Below are 22915 nucleotides of genomic sequence, written 5' to 3'. Positions count from 1 at the left end.
TTCTGACTCTTTCCTTCTATTTGAAGTACATTTGTTTTTTTATTTTTGTCCCTCTTTGGAGTTCAGGACAAATAGAAGCCCAAAGCAATCTTTAGCAGTCTCTGGGTTGTTTATAAATGTTTCTTGTTAATCTAAAAACATTCAGATCCAATAGGAGAAAGTATGGATGGTAATGAGATAAACTGCACCTGGGAATGACCAACCTACAATTTGAGTTCACTGTCCCTGTCTCCACTTCAGCCTCTCTTACTTTGAAGCTGGATGCTTGTGCAATTTAAGGAAACTTCAGAAAACTATATTTGACATTATTGGCTCTGGGGCAGTAACTGCATGGAAGGCTGGTAGTGGTGCTCCATGATGAATCCTGCTTTGTTTTTTTCTGTGGAAAATACGTGTGCTCTGACTTGATCTGTTTAAACTTTGATGAGAGGTGTTTGCTAATTGCAGCTCTTTCTGCTTTAAGATCTTAAATAGTGTGACAGAAATGGTTTGTAGCTTCCCCTGTTATTCTTTCTGGAAAATATGGATAATTTACAGCAAATAAGAAAATATTCTCGAGTGTATGAAAAATGTCTGTAAACATACCATGAAAATATTTTGCTTTATTTAAGCATAGAAACAATTTCACACTTGAAATTAACTCTTAATTAATAGATGTCGAGATGCTGTTATTTTACTGCAGTATTCTTTTGTGCATTTTTACTGGTGCCCTAGTTTTATGAAGCTCAGGAGTAGTCACATGAATGTATTCTTGGATTTTCATCCAATATTGTTGCTAAGGAAACATCATCTTTAATACTGTATCCTTGTCTGCAGCCTGTCTGTATTAATCAATGCCTGGTAATCCTCAGCACAAACCAAGTAAAGATGAAAAAGAATCTTAATTTCTTTAAATATCAAGTAGTTTATTATTGACTATTCTCCTATAGGATCCCCTGCCACTTCAAACCTCACACAAATTGGAGGATCTTGTCCATGTCTCTAGTCTCATTCCATGCAGACACAACATAGACAGATTTTTTTTTTTTAATTGGCTGCCATTAGTATTTAATATAATAACATTGGTCTTGTACAGTGCATGGATCCGGTCAAAATGTTGGGGAATGATTACATATTGCTCTGAAAGGGAGAAAGAACCTTTCCTGAATGTGTTAAAAAGAGGAGCTTGAATGTACTACAGTGAGAAACACATCATTTTTCAGTATGCTGCTAAAACTCTACTACTGCATTTCAGCCCAATTGGAGTGTCTGGCTAGAGAAAGACCTGTCATTCAGATATAGTGGTGGAAACCTCAGCTCACTACAAGTCCAGCTATTTGGTTTGTTGCAATAGTGACAGACAATTTTTTTTGAAATTTTCTATTTCTGAACTCCTCTGAGAAGTGCCAAGTTCTAGAGTCAATTTAAAAATTAATTTGACTTAGCAGTTTGTTAGCTCAATACCTGCTTTTTTCATTATAAAGTTTGACTTTTGGACATGTTCTCACATATGTTACATGTTACTGCATTAGATCTAACATCTGTTGTGGGAGAGCCCAGGTCAGAAAGGCCAGAGGCAAACAAGAAGAGGCACTGAGGAACTGCTCATTAGGAATATCTGTTTCCTTTTCTGGACAAGGACAGTATCTCATTCATCAGCTTAGTCATCCTTCAAGGACAAGAAATCAAGCACCCTTTTACAGTCTAGCAGTGTGGGCTAGATGCAAGCACAGTTCCAGCAGGCTAACCTGGATAGGTCATACCAGCTCTCATTACCAGGACAGGAAAGGGAATTCTCTCCTTCTGAGTGCTGTAAAGGGAATATGTGTCCTTTACTTGAGTGCTGAGCTTCTTATGCCACTAAGCAATCTCTTCCTTCTCCCTAAGAAAAAAAATGCAAGAGAATATTTGTGAGGGACTGTACCTAAGCCCACAAGTCCCACACCAAGAGATTTTAAAGCTGCCTTTAGAGCTGAACCATACCCATACTTTTCTGCCTGATCTCAGGAACTGAATGGATGAATGGCAAGCAGCTATTGCAGATACCATCCCAATAGTTGTATGATTTTGACACCTCAGTAGAGGTGTGTTGAAGGTCATACCCAGAGTACCCAGAGAGAGCTCAAAGTCATTGTTTGATCCTGTTAACTGCATCACATCCACAAACTCCTATAGTCCATGGGAAGTGTTTATTGTTATTTATTTCTGGGCACTCATTCCAGTTAAGCTCTTTCTGTCTGCACCAGGAGGCTATTTAAAGTGAACAGCTCAGGACTGTTCTAACAATAAAGGTTCTCAAGTATGGTTGGTATAAATTGATTTTTAAGGTGTGGTGTGGGTGTTCTTTTGCATGTATGTGTGTCCGTACACATACAGTGAGTGGTTTTTTGTACTTGTGGTGTGGTTTTGGCTTGTCTAAAAATGCACTATGCGCTTGTAGCACACATCAGGACAGGGTTGAATAGGTGGGGAATCAGGCATGAGACTGCAGTGTTTTTCCTATTTTCCTCTTAGTTTCTGTCTCTTTTTTCTTGCTTATTCTTTTCACTTCCTTTTTCACATTTCTTTATTGTCCATGTGGTCTAATTGCTCCCTTTCTGTGGTGCCATTCTGAAAACATAGATCATTTTGGATGCAGCATTTTGTCTCCCTCCAGATGCTTTTCCTTTGTCCTGTGAGTACACCATCTGCCTTTGTGTGCTCTGGGAGATATGCAGGTGTTAGTCAGGATTAGGTGGCAGAACTAAATTGAAATGTGGTTAAGTTTTGCTGCCAGCTCCTTTCTGCAATGTTTTTTAATTGAGAAGTTGCTCTATCAAATAAACAAGAAGGGAAGAACTAAATAAACAACTCTGGAAGTGTTGTGAAGCAAAATGGGGAAATATTGGTTACTTGGTCCTGTTGCTGAGGGTAACAGGGAGAAGCCAAGAGCAGAAATTCCCATAGCAAAAGGGAAAGGTTCAAGGCTTTTTACCTTTTCAACTTTGAAGTTAGGAGTTCTGTTCAGTTTTGCATGTGGAATTCATCAAGCAATATCAACAAACTGAGCTGCTATTTTAAAACAGAAAAAATACGGAAGTGTATTGTGTACTGTAGTTTAACTTCATAAAATATTAAGCGTCTTCTAATGTGGTTTCCTCTTGCTCTTTCTGTATATAGAAAATGTATGCATCTTTTGAATCAGAAGATTTTTCTGGTAATTTCCTGGCTAGCCTTAACCTTGCTGTTTTTGTTTATATTTCTCTTGTTTATACTTCCCTTGTCTCCACCCTTTGAACTTTATTTATCAAAACCTGTGTTCAAGTTAAAGATCATCTTACCTTTGCAAAGTGCTCAACCTTTCTCCTTCCCAAACAATTTTGAGAAGATAAATATACTTACTGTGTGTTGTTAGTGATTCTGTCCACCAGTCTCTCAAGATCATTCATTAGCCTGGCACTCACCAGGCTAGGAAATTTTTTAGCCAAAATAAACAACCAGCTTTAGAAATTGTGTCTTCCTGACTTCTGTGTGGTATTTCTACATCATTCTGGACTGCTGTACCTACTATGTGTGGAATGTGATCAAGTAGTTTGTTTGGGTTTCTGTTAGAATATATTCTTACTTTTCTCTGTTATGAAATCTGAGCCCTCAGACCTCGTGTTCTCCCATACAGCTTGCTGGCATAAACAAAACAAAGAAATAGCTTGCTGACTAGAATGTTTTCTAGCTTGGTCCCAGATGTAGCAAAACAGTTCTGATGAATGTCTAGTGCACTTTGAAAGACTGAAATAAAAGCTATAATAAAAATCTCTACAATATTAGAAATGTGAGAGTTAAAAATTATTCAAACCCAGCTATTCCCAATTGTTCTATATTAAAATGAAGGGCATTTAAGATAATCTTAATTGCTCATAAATTCAGTCATCTGAAGTGTAGTCCTTGCCTCTAGTCTAAGCTAGGCGTGCTTTGGGTTGCTGCTGTACAATCAACAGACAGACAGCTCCAGAAAGCTGTCCCCTCATAAAATACTGTGTGGAATAAAGAACTTCTGGAGATGTGCATCTTGATGACTGATGTGTAGATAGTTAAACACCAACTTCTGTTTTCCATTGTTTGTGGTTTTGAGTTTTAAGAAATATAAAGAAAGGAAATGAGGTATTTCTCTCAGTGCATGAAAATCTGACCAAATTTAGTAAACGCTTTTGGAACAGAGGGTTATTGACTATTTTGCAACTAATTTAAATGTAGAAGGCTTTTGAAAGCTAAATTCAAAAAAGATGTTGGTATGTACTATATTTAGAATTTTGCAGCTACTGTGGAATCTGTGATACAAAATGACTTTTTGTTACCTAGTATCCATAGGAAAATATTGTAAAAAATTTTTAAGGAAAAAAAATAATGCAGCTAACTAGGCAAATAACAAAGTTTCATGTAGATGTATTTTATATCTTTTTTTTTGGCAGCCTTGCTTTGCACCCCGAACGTGTGTTGGTGGCAACAGGTCAAGTTGGGAAGGAACCATACATCTGTGTGTGGGATTCATACACTGTGCAAACTGTATCTGTCCTGAAAGACGTTCACACACATGGCATAGCTTGCTTGGCCTTTGATTTAGATGGTCAGGTATGTAATTAATGTTCTTTTTTCAAACACTTAAATAAATTGTTTATCTATTAGAAATCTTGTCACATAGTTTTTCTTAAAAAAAGGCAGTGTATTATCTCAGGTTCTATCTGCTAATTCTCAAGTTGAGGAAGATCAAGTTGCATATACTAATGAATGACAAATATTTACATTTGGCAAGAAAATTATAACTTCAAAAGCTTTTTGAATGGAGATGAGGTGATAGGGAGGTTCTTGTGGTCTGTGGGCCATAGTTCAGAGTTAGACCAAATAACTGGGGGCAGTGGACCTCCCCTGTGCAGGGACGTGTCTTGTGCCCAGAGTGATGGTGGCCCTGTTGTGTTGCTCACCTTGGACTCCTTCAGGCAGTATCCCCTTCTCTGTCACGCATTCTGCATTCACTGCTGGCTCTCCACGTTTTGATTGTTTATTCAGACTCGTGTCCTGTATCTAAGAGTTAAGAAAAAGGTTTCATTGGATTATAATTTTGTTGCTTTCGAACATTTTCTGAGTAGTAAATTAGTTCTCAGAGCTTCTACCTATAATGGAGATTGTTTTTACCAGACTCTTGCTCCTCTGAGTAAAGAGGCTTGCTTGACTGATGTATTGGAAATGGAAAATTTAATGATTATATTTACGTTAGGTAGCAGCTGAAAAGGTATTAGCTGAGAAAATCCTTTCTGGAGAAGTGCTTTCCTGGTCTATGAAACACTTCTTTCTTTCCCACTCAGCCTTGCAATGTGATACCCAGATTTAGCTGTATCCCCAGCTCCTTTTGCTTGCTGAAAAGGTCAATGTCTGTTAGTTACTGCTGTTACTCAAGTGAGGGTGTATTGTAGAGACCACTTGCTGTCCTTAAGAAAATATGAAATGAAGCTGAACACAAGAGGAAAGCCTACCTGTAACTTGTTTCTGTTCAACATGTTGTAATTGTTGTAGGAAAGTTCTGAGTCTGTTGAAATGACCTCTCACTGTTTAGGCAGTCAGCTTCTAGACAGCTTCTTTCTAGAGCATCATTTCTACTTCCCAGCAATATCTTTTCTCTGCATTGTTCTTGTTGTGTAAACTTGTGTCACTCCCTCACTTAAATGGTCTTCATAATTTAAAGTCAAAATACATCACATTAGGATTGAAACACCCTGACTTTTCAAAGATGGAATAGAAAGGTTAGATTTTGTAGTATTAATAAATAGGAAGCATGGATAGAAATTGTATTTAACTTGTTTTTTTTTCTTCTCATAATTTTGGAGTTTTTCAGACAGTGAAGGAATTATGTTATTTGGAATAGGTTTTTGTCTTTGGGAATAAGGATTATAATTCAAGGTTGGAGTCTGTTTTTGCTTTTATAAACTCACTTAGATAATCTATGTAGAAACTGAAGCTAAATTTGTCTTTAATGTGTGTAAGTATTAACTGCTGAACAGTGAAAAAAGCTTTGCCCAAAAGTTTTGAAAAAATTTAATTTATCAATGTCAAGATGGCACAATTCATGCAAAAATGGAACAAAAATACTCATTTTCTTTAAAAATTAAACAAATCACTCAGCTTTTTTTTTTTTTTTAAATAATTCAATCCTGTTAGTCTTTCTGTTGAGAATTTCTATAGGAAAAGTAGCATTTTGACTGGTTAAGAGATACCATACAAGTGGCTAATTTACTCAATCATTTGTGTCAAGAGATCTGTGCAAGTCAAGACAAGACAGGCAGAAAGCACAGGAAGATCTCAAAATTTTATTTTTCTTGATTTTTTTGGAATATTTTTTTTTCTGTCCTAGTTTTACAGTGTAAATGGCTTCAAGCTCTTTCTGAATTGTAACGACTGCATGAAATTATATTTGGGGCCTTTTTAGTCCTGGTTTGAGAGAGGATTTGGAAAGAAGTATTTACTCATGTGTGTCTTGAAGAATCAAGCAAAAGACTTTTAAAGCATTTAATTGTTTTTGATTTTTTGTGTGTTTTCAAGAAGATTGAAGAAAATATTTTTTGTGTCTCTTATGAAATAAATCCTACATGCTGCAAATTATATGTAATTAAAGGTAAATACATAAAGTTTCATTAAGTTCAGTGATTATTCCTTTTTTGCAAAAGTCTCCTGACCACAGCTTGCCCTGTGTGCTATATATAATTATATATATATATTAAACTTTATTGATCAGAAATACATTGTTATCTAAGAAGACCTTATGGTCATAATGTTGTACCTGAAAAGACTCATCTGTGCTGTGGTGTAAGATACAGCTTATGTTTTCTTCTATATCAAAATGAAGCTATTGGTTCTAACTCAAATGTATTACACATTTTTTTGCAACTCATTCAAAATAATGACTTTAGATTTCATTAATATATTGAGTTATTTTTATTTGAATTTGGACACTTCTAGCGTTTGGTCTCGGTTGGTTTGGATTCGAAAAACACAGTTTGTGTGTGGGACTGGAGAAAAGGAAAATTGCTATCAATGGCTCCTGGTCATACAGACAGAGTAAGTACAACTAAATAGTCTGAGCATCAGTGTCATTTTAGTTTGTTAAACCATGTCTGTATATATAGATGTCTGAACAAAACCCATTTTGTTTTAGAAACTGAATTTGCCTAAAGGTTTATATGCATAAAGATGTGAAGATATTTAAAACGTGTGCATTTATTTCTAGAATAAAATGTGTAACTCAGTATTTATTTCTGTATGGTTTGTTGAGACAGAAAACATGTAGGAGAAGTGCATAATTAATGCACTTCTTAGACCTAATCCCCATATGGGAAATGCAAATGCAAATAATTGCTTACATTTTTTAGTCTGCAAATGAATCTTAATGTTATTTTATTATGTGTTTTAATTACTCTAGGGGAAAAAAAGCCGGAACTATATTGGGTATATATTGAAATTTCAGTATGGAATGGGAAGACAAAAAAAGTCTTTCCAATAGATCAATTTAAAGCATTTCAGACTCCCTGTTAATTTGCTATAAGTTTTTACTGTTTTAACTGTCCTGTGCTAGAAAGGCCATCTCTGTTGACATCCTTTGGGTTTTTTGTGCAGATATTTGATATTTCTTGGGATTTATACCAGCCAAACAAGCTTGTCAGCTGTGGTGTAAAACACATCAAGGTAATGAAATAACTTTTCATTTATAAAATATTTAAGCTGCAGTGATATATGCTCTATAAAATGCATAAAAATAGAATCTAAAAGGAATATAGAATGATAATATGGAATGTCTTAAGAACAATATTAGTTCTTAGAACTGCAATCATGAATCACACCTGACTACACTAGATACAATATAAGATCTGTATAGTGAAAAACAGACTCTCTGTGCTCAAAGACTTCATGCCCTGGCAGAAGTAATGTAGTAGGAATGGAACAGTTGTCAGTAGCATTGTATGTAATGACTGTAATTTAAAATCTATGTTCTCTAAAACACTGTTTGAAATCCAAAGTCGTGTAAGACATGGTGTACATGTTTAAGGTGACTCCAGGTACTCAAGTTCTTGAATCTTGAACAGTGAATAAATTGCTGCACTACAGAGGTGAAATGAATTGAATAACCATTTCTTACCATTTAGAGAGGGTATGGGGAGACAGTGAAAGAGAAAGGAAGAGAAGCAGCATTTTCCTTTCTTTTTATTATTTTCCCTCCTTGTATTAATACCTTTGTCATTTGGAGCACTCTGTCCAAATTATGAATCCTGTATCTCTGACAATTCATGTATTTTTCAAGTATGCTGTGTTTCATCCATGTAGCAAATTCTGTGCAGAAAGAGCTTTTTTTCAGATTTAACTTTGTCAGCAGGATTATCAAAGATTAGGAACAGTGTTTTTCACGTCAGTCAAAAGTCGCTGTCTTCTCCCATGCACACTTTTCTGTGTTACCACATCACAGCAGCAGATGGCAGCTTGAAAGTTCTGTATTGCTGTTGTGTGGAGGTTCCCATAGTGGGGAAAATGTGTTGCTTTTTATACAATGAACTTGTAGAGTAATATGTATTAATGGCCTACAGGAAAAAGTCTTAAATCTGTTCACTGGATTACATAAGTCTGATTTGGCATGCAAATGTTTAGCATGTCAGTTACAGAATTCCATGAACTTGTTTAATAATGATCTTTTTTTTCTACTTCTCTAAGACACAGCCCCATACCAGCCATTGTGAAGAAAATTAACTCTCCCAGCCCAAACCAGCTCAACTAGTTAAGATACTGCAATTTGTCTAATCAGTACTAGTTACTCTAATCAGTAATGGTAATTTCTACTTGTTTCTGAATTACAGTATTGGAGGTACAAAAATCTATTCAAGGTAACTTCTTATATTAACCCATTTTAATTGAAGTCTGCTCAGAATTTTGAATTGATTATTGGTAACAGAGAACCTTGCTATGAAATGCATACGTATGTGTTTAGTTCCCTAAACACATATGCAGGAGACTCTGTATGCTGAGAGGATGTAAGAGTAACCTGTCAGCAGTGATGCTTTCATGTTTTACGTTGGATTACTTCAGCAGCTTCACTTTCCAGTGCACATTTACATGTTTGGACAGGAGGGTTTGAAAGGAATATGCAAGTGCTTCTTGTTTGCAGAGATCTCAGAAACTACAGTGTTTATCTGGAGACTTAGTTGGCCAGTGGTGTGCTCTGACAAGAGACTTTGCATGTCTTTACTTCAGGATCCATTGGTACATGTTGGGTGACCTAGGAGGGAATTCACATTTGTGTGATTGCTGTAATTACACACAACTGGTTTATTAGAAAGTTCTTAAAAATCTCTGCCTCAGATGGCTACTCCGTGTGATCCATGGTTCTGATGAGAAACACATCTGCAATAAAACCAGATGCCTTCAAACAGAGCCAGTAGAGTCTTATCAGAAATCTGCATGCTTAGGTGGCATCTTTAAATGTATAAAGTAACATAAAGTACAAATGCACCATTTTCAGCATAAAAGTCTTACATCAAAGAAAGATAATATAATTCTATTATGAAATACTTTTCAAAAATAAGTGAAAATACAACTGACTCACAAATTATTATTTGAAAGAATTTTAGTTTAATTTAATAGTGATATCCCAAAATGCCTTCCCAGTCACTCTGTTATGATGATTTTATGGAAAGATAAAGTTGGTCAATAACATAAACTACTGTTAAACTGGGGAACTAAGGCATGGAAAAGAGAATGAATGGTGATGTCTTTTGCAGGCAAGGAACTTCTCTTTCAGATGTGCGTATTAAATTATAAGATTTTAGCAAAACAGCCATTTCTAAATCACTTTGTGTTGCAGTTCTGGAGCTTGTGTGGCAATTCCTTGACACCAAAACGTGGTGTCTTTGGCAAGACCGGTGATCTCCAGACTATCTTGTGCCTGGCCTGTGCGAGGGACGAAGTGACGTACTCGGGTGCACTGAACGGAGACATTTATGTGTGGAAAGGAATCAATCTCGTACGGACAATACAGGGAGCACATGCTGTAAGTATCTCTTTCTAAATTAATGTTGAATGTTAAATAGATTTCTGGAAAGCCAGAAAAAGCAACGCGATGTCACCTTGCCTGTGTTCTGAAATGGTTTCAATGATACTCAGGATGTCATAGTGGAATGTTTTTTTAGAACAGTATACAGATCTGAAAAGTGAAGGCATCAGTGAAAGTTTAACAAAAATTTTCCAAAGTGTTTGGTAATACCTTCTTTTAATTGGAATGTTTAATATGAATATAAAGTGATTATACTTTGCTATGTAGGTTTTAATTACATTTTCCATGTTATTTTAAAGAATATGAGTTTGTGATTAAAGTAGGCAGCAAAAAAACCCACTTTTTGTTTGCATTCTGATTTGTGCATACTAAACTGTGAAAATCCTCATTACCTCTCATTTGGTAATAGGCAGTATTTGACTTCTAATTGTCCACGTATCACTTCAAAACAAAGCCAACCAGTTTCTGTTGGTTTGACCTATGAAGCATGAAACTGATAAGGTCACTTTATGACGTGATATGATTTGCTGGTTGAATGTTAATTTTTGTTTTGAAAAGCATTGTATCTTCTTGATAATATTTGAAGTTCCAATCTTAGCATTTTAACATGGTGTAAAAAGCAAGCATATGAGTTCTGATATTGCAACTTCAAAATTCTAGATAAAAATTAATAACAGTTAATGATTCTTGCTTGTAAGAATGTGTTTGCTTTAGCTGGCCTCTTGTACTGGGTGGCCTGACATTTGTAACTGAAGTAGAAGAGTCACTCTTTGATTTAATCAGGTAGGCTGGAGGGGACAGAGCAAGGAATGTCATGTGTGTGGGAGAGGTTGCAGTCAGTTGTGGTAAGCAGACTCTTGGTTTACCAAAGATTTAGAAATACACATTCAGGATGATTGCAGCTTGTTGAATGAACTAATAGTTCAAAAGTGATAGGAGTGCTTATTCTGTCAGCTGTATAATGACACTGTCTCTGGTTATGAACAAAGATAATGTTATGAAGAACAGCTTTGTGTGAGACTGTATTTTGCATTTGAGATTTCTTTGTATACATGGAAGTGTACATATATATAAATTAAAAAAAATCAGATAAACCCAGACAAGCATACTGTCATGTATGCATCTGTAGAAATATAAAATGTATTCAAGAGGGCCCAAATTATGAATCAAGAAGTATGAGGGGATATTTACAGTGTGGAGTTATTCTTTCTCTGTAACTTCAGATCTGGTTTCAGTCTTCACAATAAGTGTTCAGTAGCATTCTGTTCTTTTCTGTGTTTTCCTGAGAGGATTGGACATTGGGAATCGAGGTCTGCATATGCAGAGGAAAGAGTGCACTTAGTCTCCTGTTGAAAACTGATGCCAAAATATTCTCCCATCCTGTTGGTGCTGTAGGAGACAGCTGTCCTGCATATTAACATACTTGTTACTTGGACTATTTAGACTTGCAACAGTTTATTTTTCAGAATAATGCAGTGTTTTCAGCTATTTAAGTGTGAATTGACACAACTGATAAACATAAGATAATGAGAGCTTGTTGCTCCATTCCCTGATGTGCTGTGTCAGTCCTGAGTTGACCATAAGATCAAATTTGAAGTGCAGTAACATCCTTATCTTCAGTAACATCAATGGACAGAGCTCAGGTGACCTTGGAGTAGGTCTTATCTAGCCTTCTATTTTTGGCTCTGTCATCTAGGCTCAATGGAATTGTACTTTGCAGTTCTGAAAATTAAGTAGGGACACTAGTTCACGTTTTTGAAATTCATTTTTACAAGTCACTAAAAATCGTACAAATTTCAGGGGGAAAAACCCCAATAAAATATGGAAACTTCTTTCCAACAAAATGAGACCTTCTTTTTTAATAAAAAATTGTCTTAAAGGATAATATTGACAGACTACCCTAAGCCCAACATATGGAAACTTGGAATGACAGTATCTCTTCAGCCATACTAAAATATTATCATGCTCTTTTATGGCTACTTAATTTAATAAATTAATGTGCTTAATTTTATAAATGATAAATTGTGTCCTTCTTGTCCAAAGGAAATGCAAGTGCAAACAACAAGATTTATGGTCTATGGATTTATGTCTGTTGTTGAAGGGACAGTGTGCACATAGCAGGGAATTGATACAAATTTCTCTTCAGTGTGCTAGTGTTGGAATTGTCATCCCTGCATATCTGTTCATCATCCTGCATCATTACTCCTCAACAGGTGTGACATAAACTGTAATCTTGAGGGAAGATGTCTCATTATTTGCATAAATACCATTCTTTTCTTGCAGCATAACCAGCTGAGATACTGGAAAGCAGTTTCTAAAGCACACTAGTGATGTGGAGAAGTAGCCCAGCCCCAGATTTATTAAGTTATTATTAAGACATTGTCTGCATTAATATAGAAAACCTGTTCTTTTCAAAGGTTGGTTCTCTTTGTTGTGGTTTCCCTAGCTGAAAAGATATTTTCATTTTAAGAAGAATTCAATGTGAAAAATAAGCCATGGTCTCCCAGTATGAGCAACCAAGGAAACAGATAGCAACTTTAAAACTAACAGGCAAAATAAGAATTCTTAATTCAGACAGATTATCTGTTTTCTGTTATAGCAATACTGACAGAGAGGAAAGTAGAGTTTCCTGCAGATTTCTGTCTCAGTTTGAGTAGGAACAAAAGGTTGAAAGCACGTAAGTTGTGGTGACCAGAGAATTAGTTGGAAGAGGATTAGGGAGTTCACTTAAATTAGAAGTAGGAATGAAAAGAAAGGAAAAGATGGAAATGAGCAGGTTTTAGGAGTAAAGGTACAGAGTTCATGTGGAGGGAACAGTGGATAACAGTGGGAAATGTCAATGCTACATTTTCCTCCTAAAATAATAAACTTAGTAATAAAAATTTTAAAGGGGAGAAAGAAAACAATAACATGAAAGCATATATAAATTCACTGGCAATGGTAATACTACATGAGGTTATTTGTCTGTGATGGATCTGGTTCTGGAAAGTTAATAAATACCTTGACTAATAAAAAAAAAAATAAATTAATAGTTGTCTCATTTGTGTACCAGTGCAAAGAACAGATTATAGAATCTTCCACTTACCACCTTATATGTTCTAAATTCAAGGTAGTCCATGACTATTAAGATACATACAAGATGTTACTTGGATGTGAAAAGGAAATTGTATGCTTAGTTAAAACACCGTATGTTTTGAAGATTCTTGTGTGCTATGCTTTTGCCTTGCATAGTAAATGTACATAAGATGCTTTCTCAGCAGATGAATAATTAATTTTGAGATAGTCTTTCAGAGGTACACATTAAAGTTGTGTGGATTGATGTCAGAAACTGAGGTTAAATAACAAGCTTGAGGTTAAATAACAGGCACTCTGTTAAAACCATTGCACGCCTATGTCAGTGTGCTGGATACTAATTAAATATAGATGGAAACAATATAATGAACTTAAATGAATGGTTTTAAACTGGTATCATGTACCAACACCATGACCATTAAGTCATGCAGTATTTTCTCCTGCTGCGTAGTCATTGGTTTCAAAAGTAACTGTGACTTCTTTTAGCCAATGGGAGGCATATGGACAACTACATTAAATTTTTATAGTAGTATGCACATTTTTAAACTGTTTTCTGGATTATTTGTTAGACAGGAAGATCACATTTCACAGCAGTGTCTCTGCTCTGTAAACTCACTGACACCTATCTTAAATGTTTGCAATCCATTTCCTTCCTGTGCAGTGTGTGTAGGGAGAGACAATGTCTCAGGGTGAGTGCCCAGCATGGGTGATGCTTTACATTTCTGTGTCCTGTAGTGTACCTGGGAGTAAAAAGGAGGCACTGGAGTTGTTTTTGTGTTGGTGTAGTGTCTCTGTTCTCCGTGTTGCTCAGTAGTAATCAGCTGCTCCTAAGTTTCCGTATGATTTTCCAAGCTTGGTCCTAACTATAGCTAGCTGCAGTCATCATGTGTTTTAGGAATTGCATAGTCAGAGTGGTGGATTTTATACATTTAGATAAACTGACACTTGCTTTTTGCACACTGGGGGCAAGATAGGTCCAGCAGCAGTAAAAAACCATAAACTGCTTCAGTATTGGAAACTTCTTGGATTCAAGTAGTGGCTAAGTATTCTTGCAGAAGGGATCATCTTTGTCAAATTCTTCTTGTACTTCTCCAGCTTTCAACTATAATTTCTGGTAGATCTGGGCATTTATTTTTTTTATTTGCTCTCATTCAACTATTTTTTTCCTCAAATTTGAGGGAACACAGATGTGATACCAGTGGTTATGTGGGAAAACAGGAAATATTCAGCATTCTGAGAAAATGTTGCTAGATTTGAGATATTATTTCCAGAATTTTCAGGTTCATTAGGAAGCACAATGAAGAATTTGTAAAAGAATAATGCAGTCTGTATGCCAAGCTTCATAAGTCTCAAGACGGAAGTCTTTGATTTGCACCTTTTACTTTCATTCAGAAGCACAGTCTTTGTGGCTCACATTCATTTGGATCTAACAAAGTCAGTGCAATTGTTTGCCTTTCATTACTGCTAGAGGGTTTTTAAACATCAAGAATCAAATTATGTTGATGACAATTTCAGGCTGAAGGATTAAAGAAGCACGAAGACTCCAAAGTTGATTTGCATTAACAATCCTGTCAGTTTTCAAAAGGAATGATTTAGTGGAGGATTTACTGGCTAGGCTACCCCACTAAAGAATTTGTCTTTTTCCCTTTAATTGTGAGCCTAACAATTGTATGAAATGTAGCAAAGCTCAGCTTTTTCCATTAGATACTTACAGTCCCCATTATTGAGAGGCATTTTTATAGTTTTCATCTTGTTCTCTTATTCCAGTGTCAGAAATGAGAGTGTCCTATTGCATTTCAAGAGATTGAGCAAGCACATCTGCCAAATCTCCTTGACAACCACTGTGTCCTTTTCAAGATAAGGATATTCTGTGGAATGGAAAACAGATTAATGCTGGATCCACTTGATTTTATCTTCAGAGCATTCCGCCAGCTCCCACATTGCCAAATGTCTGATTATTTTTTTAATACTGACTAATTAAATAATGGATTTTGGAAGGAGTTAATTAGAGAAAAGAAAATAATTCTATTATCAAGATTGCATTCTAAAAAGAGTTTTAAAAGACTTAGACAGAATTCAGCATGAGCTACAAAAGGAGCTGAAATTCCTCTAGATTTATATTTATTCCATGGCACCTAGAATGACAGAATCACTAAGGCTGGAAAAGGCCTCCAAGATTAGAGTCCAGTTGTTAACCTGGTGCTGCTGTGTTCACCACTAAACCCTTCCCACAAGTGTCACATTCCAGCTGTTTTTGAACACTTCCAGGAATTATCCCTCTAGGACTTCCCTGGGCAGCCTGTTCCAGTACCTGGCAACCTTTTTAGTGAGGAAATTCTTACTTGTATCCAATCTAAACCTTCTCTGGTGCAACTTGAGGCCATTTCCTCTCATCCTGTCACTTGTTACCTGGAAGAAGAGACCAACTCCCACCTGGCTACAGGCTCCTATCAGGCACTTGTAGGGAGTGAAAGGGTCTCCCCTGAGCCTCCTTTTCTCCAGGCTAAACACCCCCAGCTCCCTCAGCTGCTCCTCGCAGGACTTCTGCTCACAATAGCAAAGGTTAATGCAGTGAAACAGATAGACACAGATGGAGAAAAACAAATACAGTTTGTGCTGTATTTTCAAAAACCTCTGGGCTCCTAAAGAAACAGAAGATTTTCAAAATGTTAGAGATAATGAGAGTTAGCCTTCTAATCTGCTTATGACTTAAAAATTCCAGTACATTTCTGTTTATACACATACTGCTCCTGAACTTGTGGCTTGTCATAAAAGTCTTTTTGTTGAGAAAGGACATGACATGCCCAAAATTAGAGTTCTGTCACCCAAGTCTTTCAGTTTTCATTGCCTTTTGACATTCTAGTAGGCTTCTTTTTTTTGTGAAAGCTGAGAGATTTCTTTTTTTGTAACATTCATAATTATGTCCTTGCTACCTGATGCTAGAGAAGCAAACACAATCCATATTTCATTATGACCAGTCCATTATGATATTTTTCTTAGTTGTAATTTAAGAAGAAAAAGCATATTGGTAGGAGATAATAGTCATGAGTACTCCAGAATTCTCACAAGTCACATTGTATCCTAATTTGTTCTATGAGTGTACAGCTTTTTTTTTTCCTGAAAAAGCCAATCTCTCCTTTGCAGATTGCTTTCATCTTTGCAGTTAATGTGCTTCATTACTGTAAAATCTAGACCCTATCTATAGAACTGTTGGAACTTTACCGTTACTTTTTTTTCAAAACTGAAATTTCAGACTTATATTATATTATATTATATTTTAATATATTAAAATACATAGTATATGTATTTCATATACACATATGGTCTACTTTCTTTTGGACAGGAATGAAAGACAGATTTTATTTTCCACTGTTTCTAATGTTCTCTTGTTTACTTTTGTCATAGCTGAATATTACATACTTAAATACAGAGCAATTTTTTAAACTTCTCATAGGCTTATCAGCTAAAGTTGCCCTTTCAGTAGCTTTGCTTACTGAAATGTGTGAGTTATTTCTGAACATAGTGCTAGTGAGTTGTGTAGGTAATTAAAAAACCCAATAGTGTGTGTGCTATTTAGATATATATCATGTTAAATCAAATATAGTGGCTATGTGGCTATAGTATCTTTATTTTAATACTACATGTATCATCTTTGCCTATTTGTTATCCTGAAGAAAACATGCATCAATGAGTTGAAGAAAATGGGTTAGGTTTTGTTTCCTGATGTTTGCCTTTAAAATAAGAATGTATATTATTTTTTTAATGGTGTAGCATGATCATTGTTTTTCTTAAATTTTATTTCTAAACTTAAATTTTAAATCAATCTTCCTTGGATTAAAAAATAAAAAAAATCCCAGATGTTTTTTGCATTGTTGTACAGCAGTTGAGTGCTAGTAACAAAGGATCTAAAGCAAGCCTAATAGAGATCATGGGAAATCTTCATGCTGACATTTATTAGAGTGGGGCCAGGTCCTAAGGCAAGAGGATACAAAACTAAGCTCTTACTAGGGATTAGAAGCAGCATCACCGTGATGATGATCATCAGAAGGAAAGCATTCTTGCAGCAATTCACTTTCTGTTTATCACTTGCTAATTCTGCTTGTTGTGAGTTCGTTTCCATTTCCGACTTTCTGATATTTGAAGCTTGTATTGGTTGCATACTGTTTTTCTTCAATCTGTGTATGTTGTTAAAAGTAACTTTCTTCTCTCTTTAGGCAGGAATTTTCAGCATGAATGCGTGTGAAGAGGGGTTTGCCACTGGTGGCAGGGATGGCTGCGTTCGCTTGTGGGACTTAAATTTTAAACCAATTACTGTGATTGATCTCAGGGAAACAGACCAGGGCTATAAAGGTAAAGAGAAGTTTGTTGCTGTCAATATACCAGTAAGATAGGAAATTTATCAGTGTTTTGAACAAGAAAAGACTTTAAAACCCAAAGTGTTGTTTCATGTACATTACCATGAGCTATTTGCTAGAAATATAATAGGTCATGCCCACTAGTATGAAGGTCACTGTTACTTTTACAAACAGTACATGTGATGAGGATGTAGACACAGATTTTTTTATGTGCATTGTTTCTAGAGCACAGCAGTTTTTAACAAGGAACAGTAATGGTTTAAGAGAACTTGAGGCAGTGAGATCTACAGTGTATAGCAGTGGAGTACAACAATTTCATTCACTAGTTACCCAAATTTTCCTTAAAACTATTTGTATGTTATCTAAAGTTCTGTGAAACTTAGAACACTGCTTACTTGCAAATATCTTACTTGTAAATAGGATTTCAGTTACAGTTCAGTCATGCTAAAACTTTACATAGAGTGTTTCAGGTATTGTTGCTGTAATGATTTAGGATAAGAATACAAATATGTACTGAAGCACTAGTGTCACTTGCGATATTGCTTTTGTTGGCATTTGGTTTTCTTCATCCGCAGTCACTTTTGTTATTTTCTAATACCTTGCCAAGGATTTGAAAATGTGCTAGAATGTCTGATAGCAATGAGATACTCGGGGTCAATACATAGTTGGTTACAAGTGAAGTCTTTGTGTGGTGTAATTGACATGGCATTCCCACCAAGATTGTGAAGTATTGCAACAAGATGGAACACATTTCACTTTAAATATGCCCTGCAGTAGAGTGGCTCTGTTTTAAATTTAAATTTACTCAGCTGCTGCTTCTCAGTTCTGATGCATGTAGCTGAAAGCTGTTTCATTCAGTTTCATTCTTTCAGACTTGTTCTCACCTCCAGCTGCCTCCTTTACTTCTGATGTAACAGACTCTTGCCATAAACTTTTGGCTTGTCAAATGCCCATGACAGAGCAAGCAGATTTTTTAAAAATCTTACATTGAATAAAATGAGTTTTCTGACTCTTTTCCCTTCACTCTTTTTTTTTTTTTTTTTTTTTTTTTTTTTTTTAATAATATACTTCTGAGGATTGTCTCTATGAACTGTCCTCTTGCTCATTTTCTTAATTGCATTTTCTGCTACTGCACTGTCCTACCTCTTGGTATAGCCTATATATATATATATATATCCTAAAAGTAGTCATGAAAACGTTTGTGTTCCAAGGACAAGTATGCCACTATCTATGAAACAGATAAAAAGAGTAAAAGAAGCAGATCCAGGAATAAGAGAAGAAAATGTCAAGAAGTATGGATACTTCTTGACATTTTCTTGCTTTTATGCTTTGTTTTTTGCTACTTTACCTTTGTTTAACAAGTTCTGAGGATGTATCTCTCAGTAACAATCTCTTCTACAGGTCTCTCTGTAAGGAGTGTTTGCTGGAGAGGAGACCATATACTCGTTGGGACACAAGATAGTGAAATTTTTGAAATTGTGGTGCATGAGCGTAATAAGCCTTTCCTGATAATGCAGGGGCACTGTGAAGGAGAGCTGTGGGCTTTGGCTGTCCATCCTACAAAACCCCTGGCCATGACTGGAAGCGATGATCGATCAGTCAGGTTAAATTTTGTTTCTTTGTTCAACTGCATACAGTTTTAGACAATCAACTCATTTTGTGGGTAACCTAATCGAAATGTATGCATTTTAAAGTTAGCAAAATGTGGCATTGATGTACTCCTAGAGTTAAGTTATGCAGGAAATGAGTGCTCTTCAGTAATAAAATACAGTGGAATGTATTTTAAAAAATACCCCATATATGAAATTTGAAAACAATTTGTTTGGGCTGACGTTGAGCACTCAGAGACAAGGACAATCCTTTAAGTCTTTCCTTTTCAGGAGTTATGTTAAGCATGAACAACTTGCGATGAAAAAAGACTGTGATAAAAACTTACACATTTTACTCTTCCATATTTACTTTTCCAAATGCTGCAAATTAACTTTTAATGTGTGAATTTCATCAAACCTAGTCCATGCATTGTAAACAGAATATAAATGCTCAGAAAGCCCACCAAGTTACTCCCTCTTACATGTTCATCTCCATCTTTTTTTTGGTCAAAACCACCTTTTCTTTCTTATAAGTTAAATGTGTTGGCCTTTTCGTTAAATATCTTAAATGCAACACAGTTAAGCAAATCAACAATTCAATTATTAGCATTATTATTACTTTCAAATTTCAGAGATGTTTGTAAATAATAGATGTAGTCTACCTTGTTATAAAAACTCACATATTTGATATTATTAGTTATAAGGATCTATTAATAATGACTTTTTAGTAGGAAAAGTTGTTTATACTGATCAAAGTCTTTAATTGTTGTTTAATATTTCTGGCTAAAATGATTAGCAAAATAGTGGAATTTTTTCAGGAGTGGTCTAAAAGTATGTATTGTCATATGCTGTAATTTTTTATATTCAGAAAATCAAAATTAATCTCTCCCCACATTTTCTCATTAGAGAGCCTTTTACAATATAAGAATCCTGCCTTTTAAAATATAAGAATATTTCTTACTGTATGCATAATTCACACTTACATCTTAGATTTTCCTTGTGGAAAATTATTTTAAAATAGGGACACTGCCATGTCCAGCATTGTACAGAAACTGAGGGCTTCATCTTCTCTGTGACAAAGCTGCACACCCGTTTTCCATTAGAAATAATGATTTAATTTCAGAATCTGGAGTTTAATAGACCACGCTCTGATTGCCCGGTGCAACATGGAGGAGCCCATTCGCTGTGCTGCCGTTAGTACTGATGGAATCCATCTGGCTCTTGGAATGAAGGATGGCTCTTTCACTGTGCTTCGAGTCAGGTATGTTACCAAACTTAAATATAGATACCTTATTAATATTTTGATCTCTTGTGGCCATGCATGTTGTCACTTGTGTTTTTGTTTTAAATTGTGGAAGGTGCTCAGATTTTTTAAATGTGTGCTACGTATGTACAGGTTGTTCTATAACATTGAAAAAGTATACGGTCTATTTGCAGAGAGTGGCAGTGTTCTAGGAAATGTTTTACTTTAGGTTTTGTATTTATGAATTATCCTTGAATTACTAAGAAATAAATTTTCATTACTTTGTAAGTTGCTTCTATGTGTTGGAATTCTGCTGTCAGCACATCATGCATACAAAATGAGAACTGCCTTGTGCTGCTGTGATCCCACAGTTTCAAAGGGAAAATGAGATTTGTGTCTCACGTCAGTGAAGTTTCCTTCCATGGGTGAATAAAGATCTCATAATCTACTTGATGAAATTTTCTTGTGGACCAAGCTTGAACAGTTCCTTTTGTTCACTGTCCTTCAGCCCAGTGAAGCACCTTTTTGTGTCACCATTTCCTTCTTTTTTTTTTCTCCATGAAGCCCTAACCAACTCTAAAAACAGCAGTGTTGTGTTTGCACACAGGATAGTTAGGTTCAGTATATAATTTCACAATTTATTTAGTTTTTTAGACTGGGAACATGACATTATGATGAGGCTCTTCTCTACTTATGACATGCTTTCTTTCATACTACAGAGATATGACTGAGGTTGTTCATATCAAAGACAGGAAAGAAGCTATTCATGAACTCAAATATTCTCCAGATGGGAATTTCCTAGCTGTTGGCTCCAATGACAGCTCTGTGGATATATATGGAGTTGTTCAGCGATACAAGAAAGTTGGGGAATGTATTGGATCCTTAAGCTTCATCACACATATGGATTGGTCTTCAGACAGTAAATACTTGCAAACCAATGATGGCAATGGAAAGAGACTTTTTTACAGAATGCCAGGTAAAGTTCTGTGTTGCCTTTGTGCTATTTGTTACTTATAACAGAAATAACATATAGTGGTTTTGTAAAAAAAAAAAAAAAAAAAAAACCAAACCAAACCAAAATGTAAATCCTGGTTCAAAGCATGGGGGGATACATGAAGGGTTTTGTAAGTTCATAAGATTATTTGCCACATTTGAGTAAGTACAGCATTTTTCTGGCAAAGGTCCTTAAATACTTTTATCCTTACATGTGTAGTCTTCTTTCCAATGTATATTTTTATACTAGAGATGCTGCCTTACAATTTATCTTGTTTCTCAAAAATAAATTTTTGCTCCCCCTTTTTTAGAAGAATTAAAATGCAGCATTTAAATTAAATTGTGCAATAGCTTAACAGCTTTGTTCTTATAGAGCTTGGATATTAAACAAATTATCATTTGATTGCACTGAATGATAATTAAAATATGTGGAATAATCAGTATGTTGCAGCTCAGAAGTCTAAAACTATGCAGCAGACTGAGGAATTCAACTTAAAAGAGCTTTTACTGTGAGGAACTTTGTGATAACCCCATTATTGGAATTGTTTTCAAGACATTTTCCTGAAAACTTGACTGAAATGTCCCACAGTTTTGAAATAATTTCTGTTAAGGTAGTTCCCTCTGTAGAGGACATACACACATAGTGCTATCTTAAAGCTTAAAATTGAAGTAGTCAACATCAGTATTTATCCCAAGGCTTGACTTCTGTCTGTTCCATACACTCTTTACATAGTATTCTGTATTCTTCCCACTCATCTTTGTAGTATTTTTATTTGTTTAGCTGTGTGTTAGCACTACTTTTTATATTGTCCCTTCATTCTTATACAGATTTATAAAGATTTATGCTTTGCACTGTACATTATTCACAGATTCTTGGAGGTTTTTATGATGCTCTGCTGAAGCACCCCATTCATTCTATGCACAACTTTGATTCTGAGCACTGAATGCAGCAGAAGATGTGTAAGAAAAGATAGTGAGAATTTAATTAGACAGTAACAGACACAGGAGGAGCAATTTGAAGTTATAACACAGCTTTCAACCTGGACTTCCTTCGTATGTTAGAATGTGGGATTGTGAAACCTTGTTTACGAAAAAGAGTTTATCAAAGCCAGTGGAGTTAGAGGAATCTCCCAAATATTTTAAAGTAATCATCAAGTTGTGTAACACTTGAAATTCCACAATGAATTAGGGAACTTACAGTTGTCTGGCACTAGACCTGCAGGACTTAGTTATGGATATAAACAGTATTGTTAATCACAGTTTACCTGGATTAGTGATTGAAGGGCTGAGAAGGGGATTGTTGTCCTGCTTGCCTTCTGCAGGTGTGTGTTCAGTCTGACTCACAGCTTTCACCTTTGCTTGCACTGCTCTTGCATTGCTCCAGCCCTTGGCCTTTCCAGAAGACACAGCTGCTGTTTAATGGGCCTTTGGTCTGACTCAGTTCCTCAGCTCTTACCTTGTGGGATTGGATCAATCTCATTACAGATAGAGCTGGTGTGAAATAATGTAACAAGGACGAACAAGCACAAAATAGGTGGTTTTAGTAATTTGCAGTGGCCAGATATGAGTTCTTCAGTTCTTGCTCTAAATAATCCAAGTTGCTACAATCATTCAGGAACAGAAT

The 22915-nt window shown here is 35.6% G+C and overlaps 1 protein-coding gene across 4 annotated transcripts in view; it reads left to right on the top strand.

The window, feature by feature from the left end:
• The window catches only part of EML5 (EMAP like 5), a 91082-nt gene that overhangs the window by 14938 nt on the left and 53229 nt on the right, over positions 1–22915 (top strand). For all 4 annotated transcript variants that reach the window (XM_041397034.1, XM_041397044.1, XM_041397063.1 and 1 more), the window contains exons 2-9: positions 4425–4584; positions 6964–7062; positions 7618–7686; positions 9851–10036; positions 17326–17461; positions 18868–19069; positions 20179–20316; positions 21018–21274. In XM_041397034.1, the coding sequence (XP_041252968.1) occupies positions 4425–4584; positions 6964–7062; positions 7618–7686; positions 9851–10036; positions 17326–17461; positions 18868–19069; positions 20179–20316; positions 21018–21274 (1247 nt within the window). The remainder of the gene's footprint in view (positions 1–4424; positions 4585–6963; positions 7063–7617; positions 7687–9850; positions 10037–17325; positions 17462–18867; positions 19070–20178; positions 20317–21017; positions 21275–22915) is intronic.

Source organism: Onychostruthus taczanowskii, unplaced genomic scaffold, assembly GCF_017590055.1.
Source record: "Onychostruthus taczanowskii isolate IOZ18803 unplaced genomic scaffold, ASM1759005v1 scaffold1, whole genome shotgun sequence".
In the NCBI taxonomy this organism is placed as follows: domain Eukaryota; kingdom Metazoa; phylum Chordata; class Aves; order Passeriformes; family Passeridae; genus Onychostruthus; species Onychostruthus taczanowskii.
The sequence above is the reverse complement of the archived record's forward strand: the minus strand, read 5'-3'. Positions and strand labels throughout refer to the sequence as shown.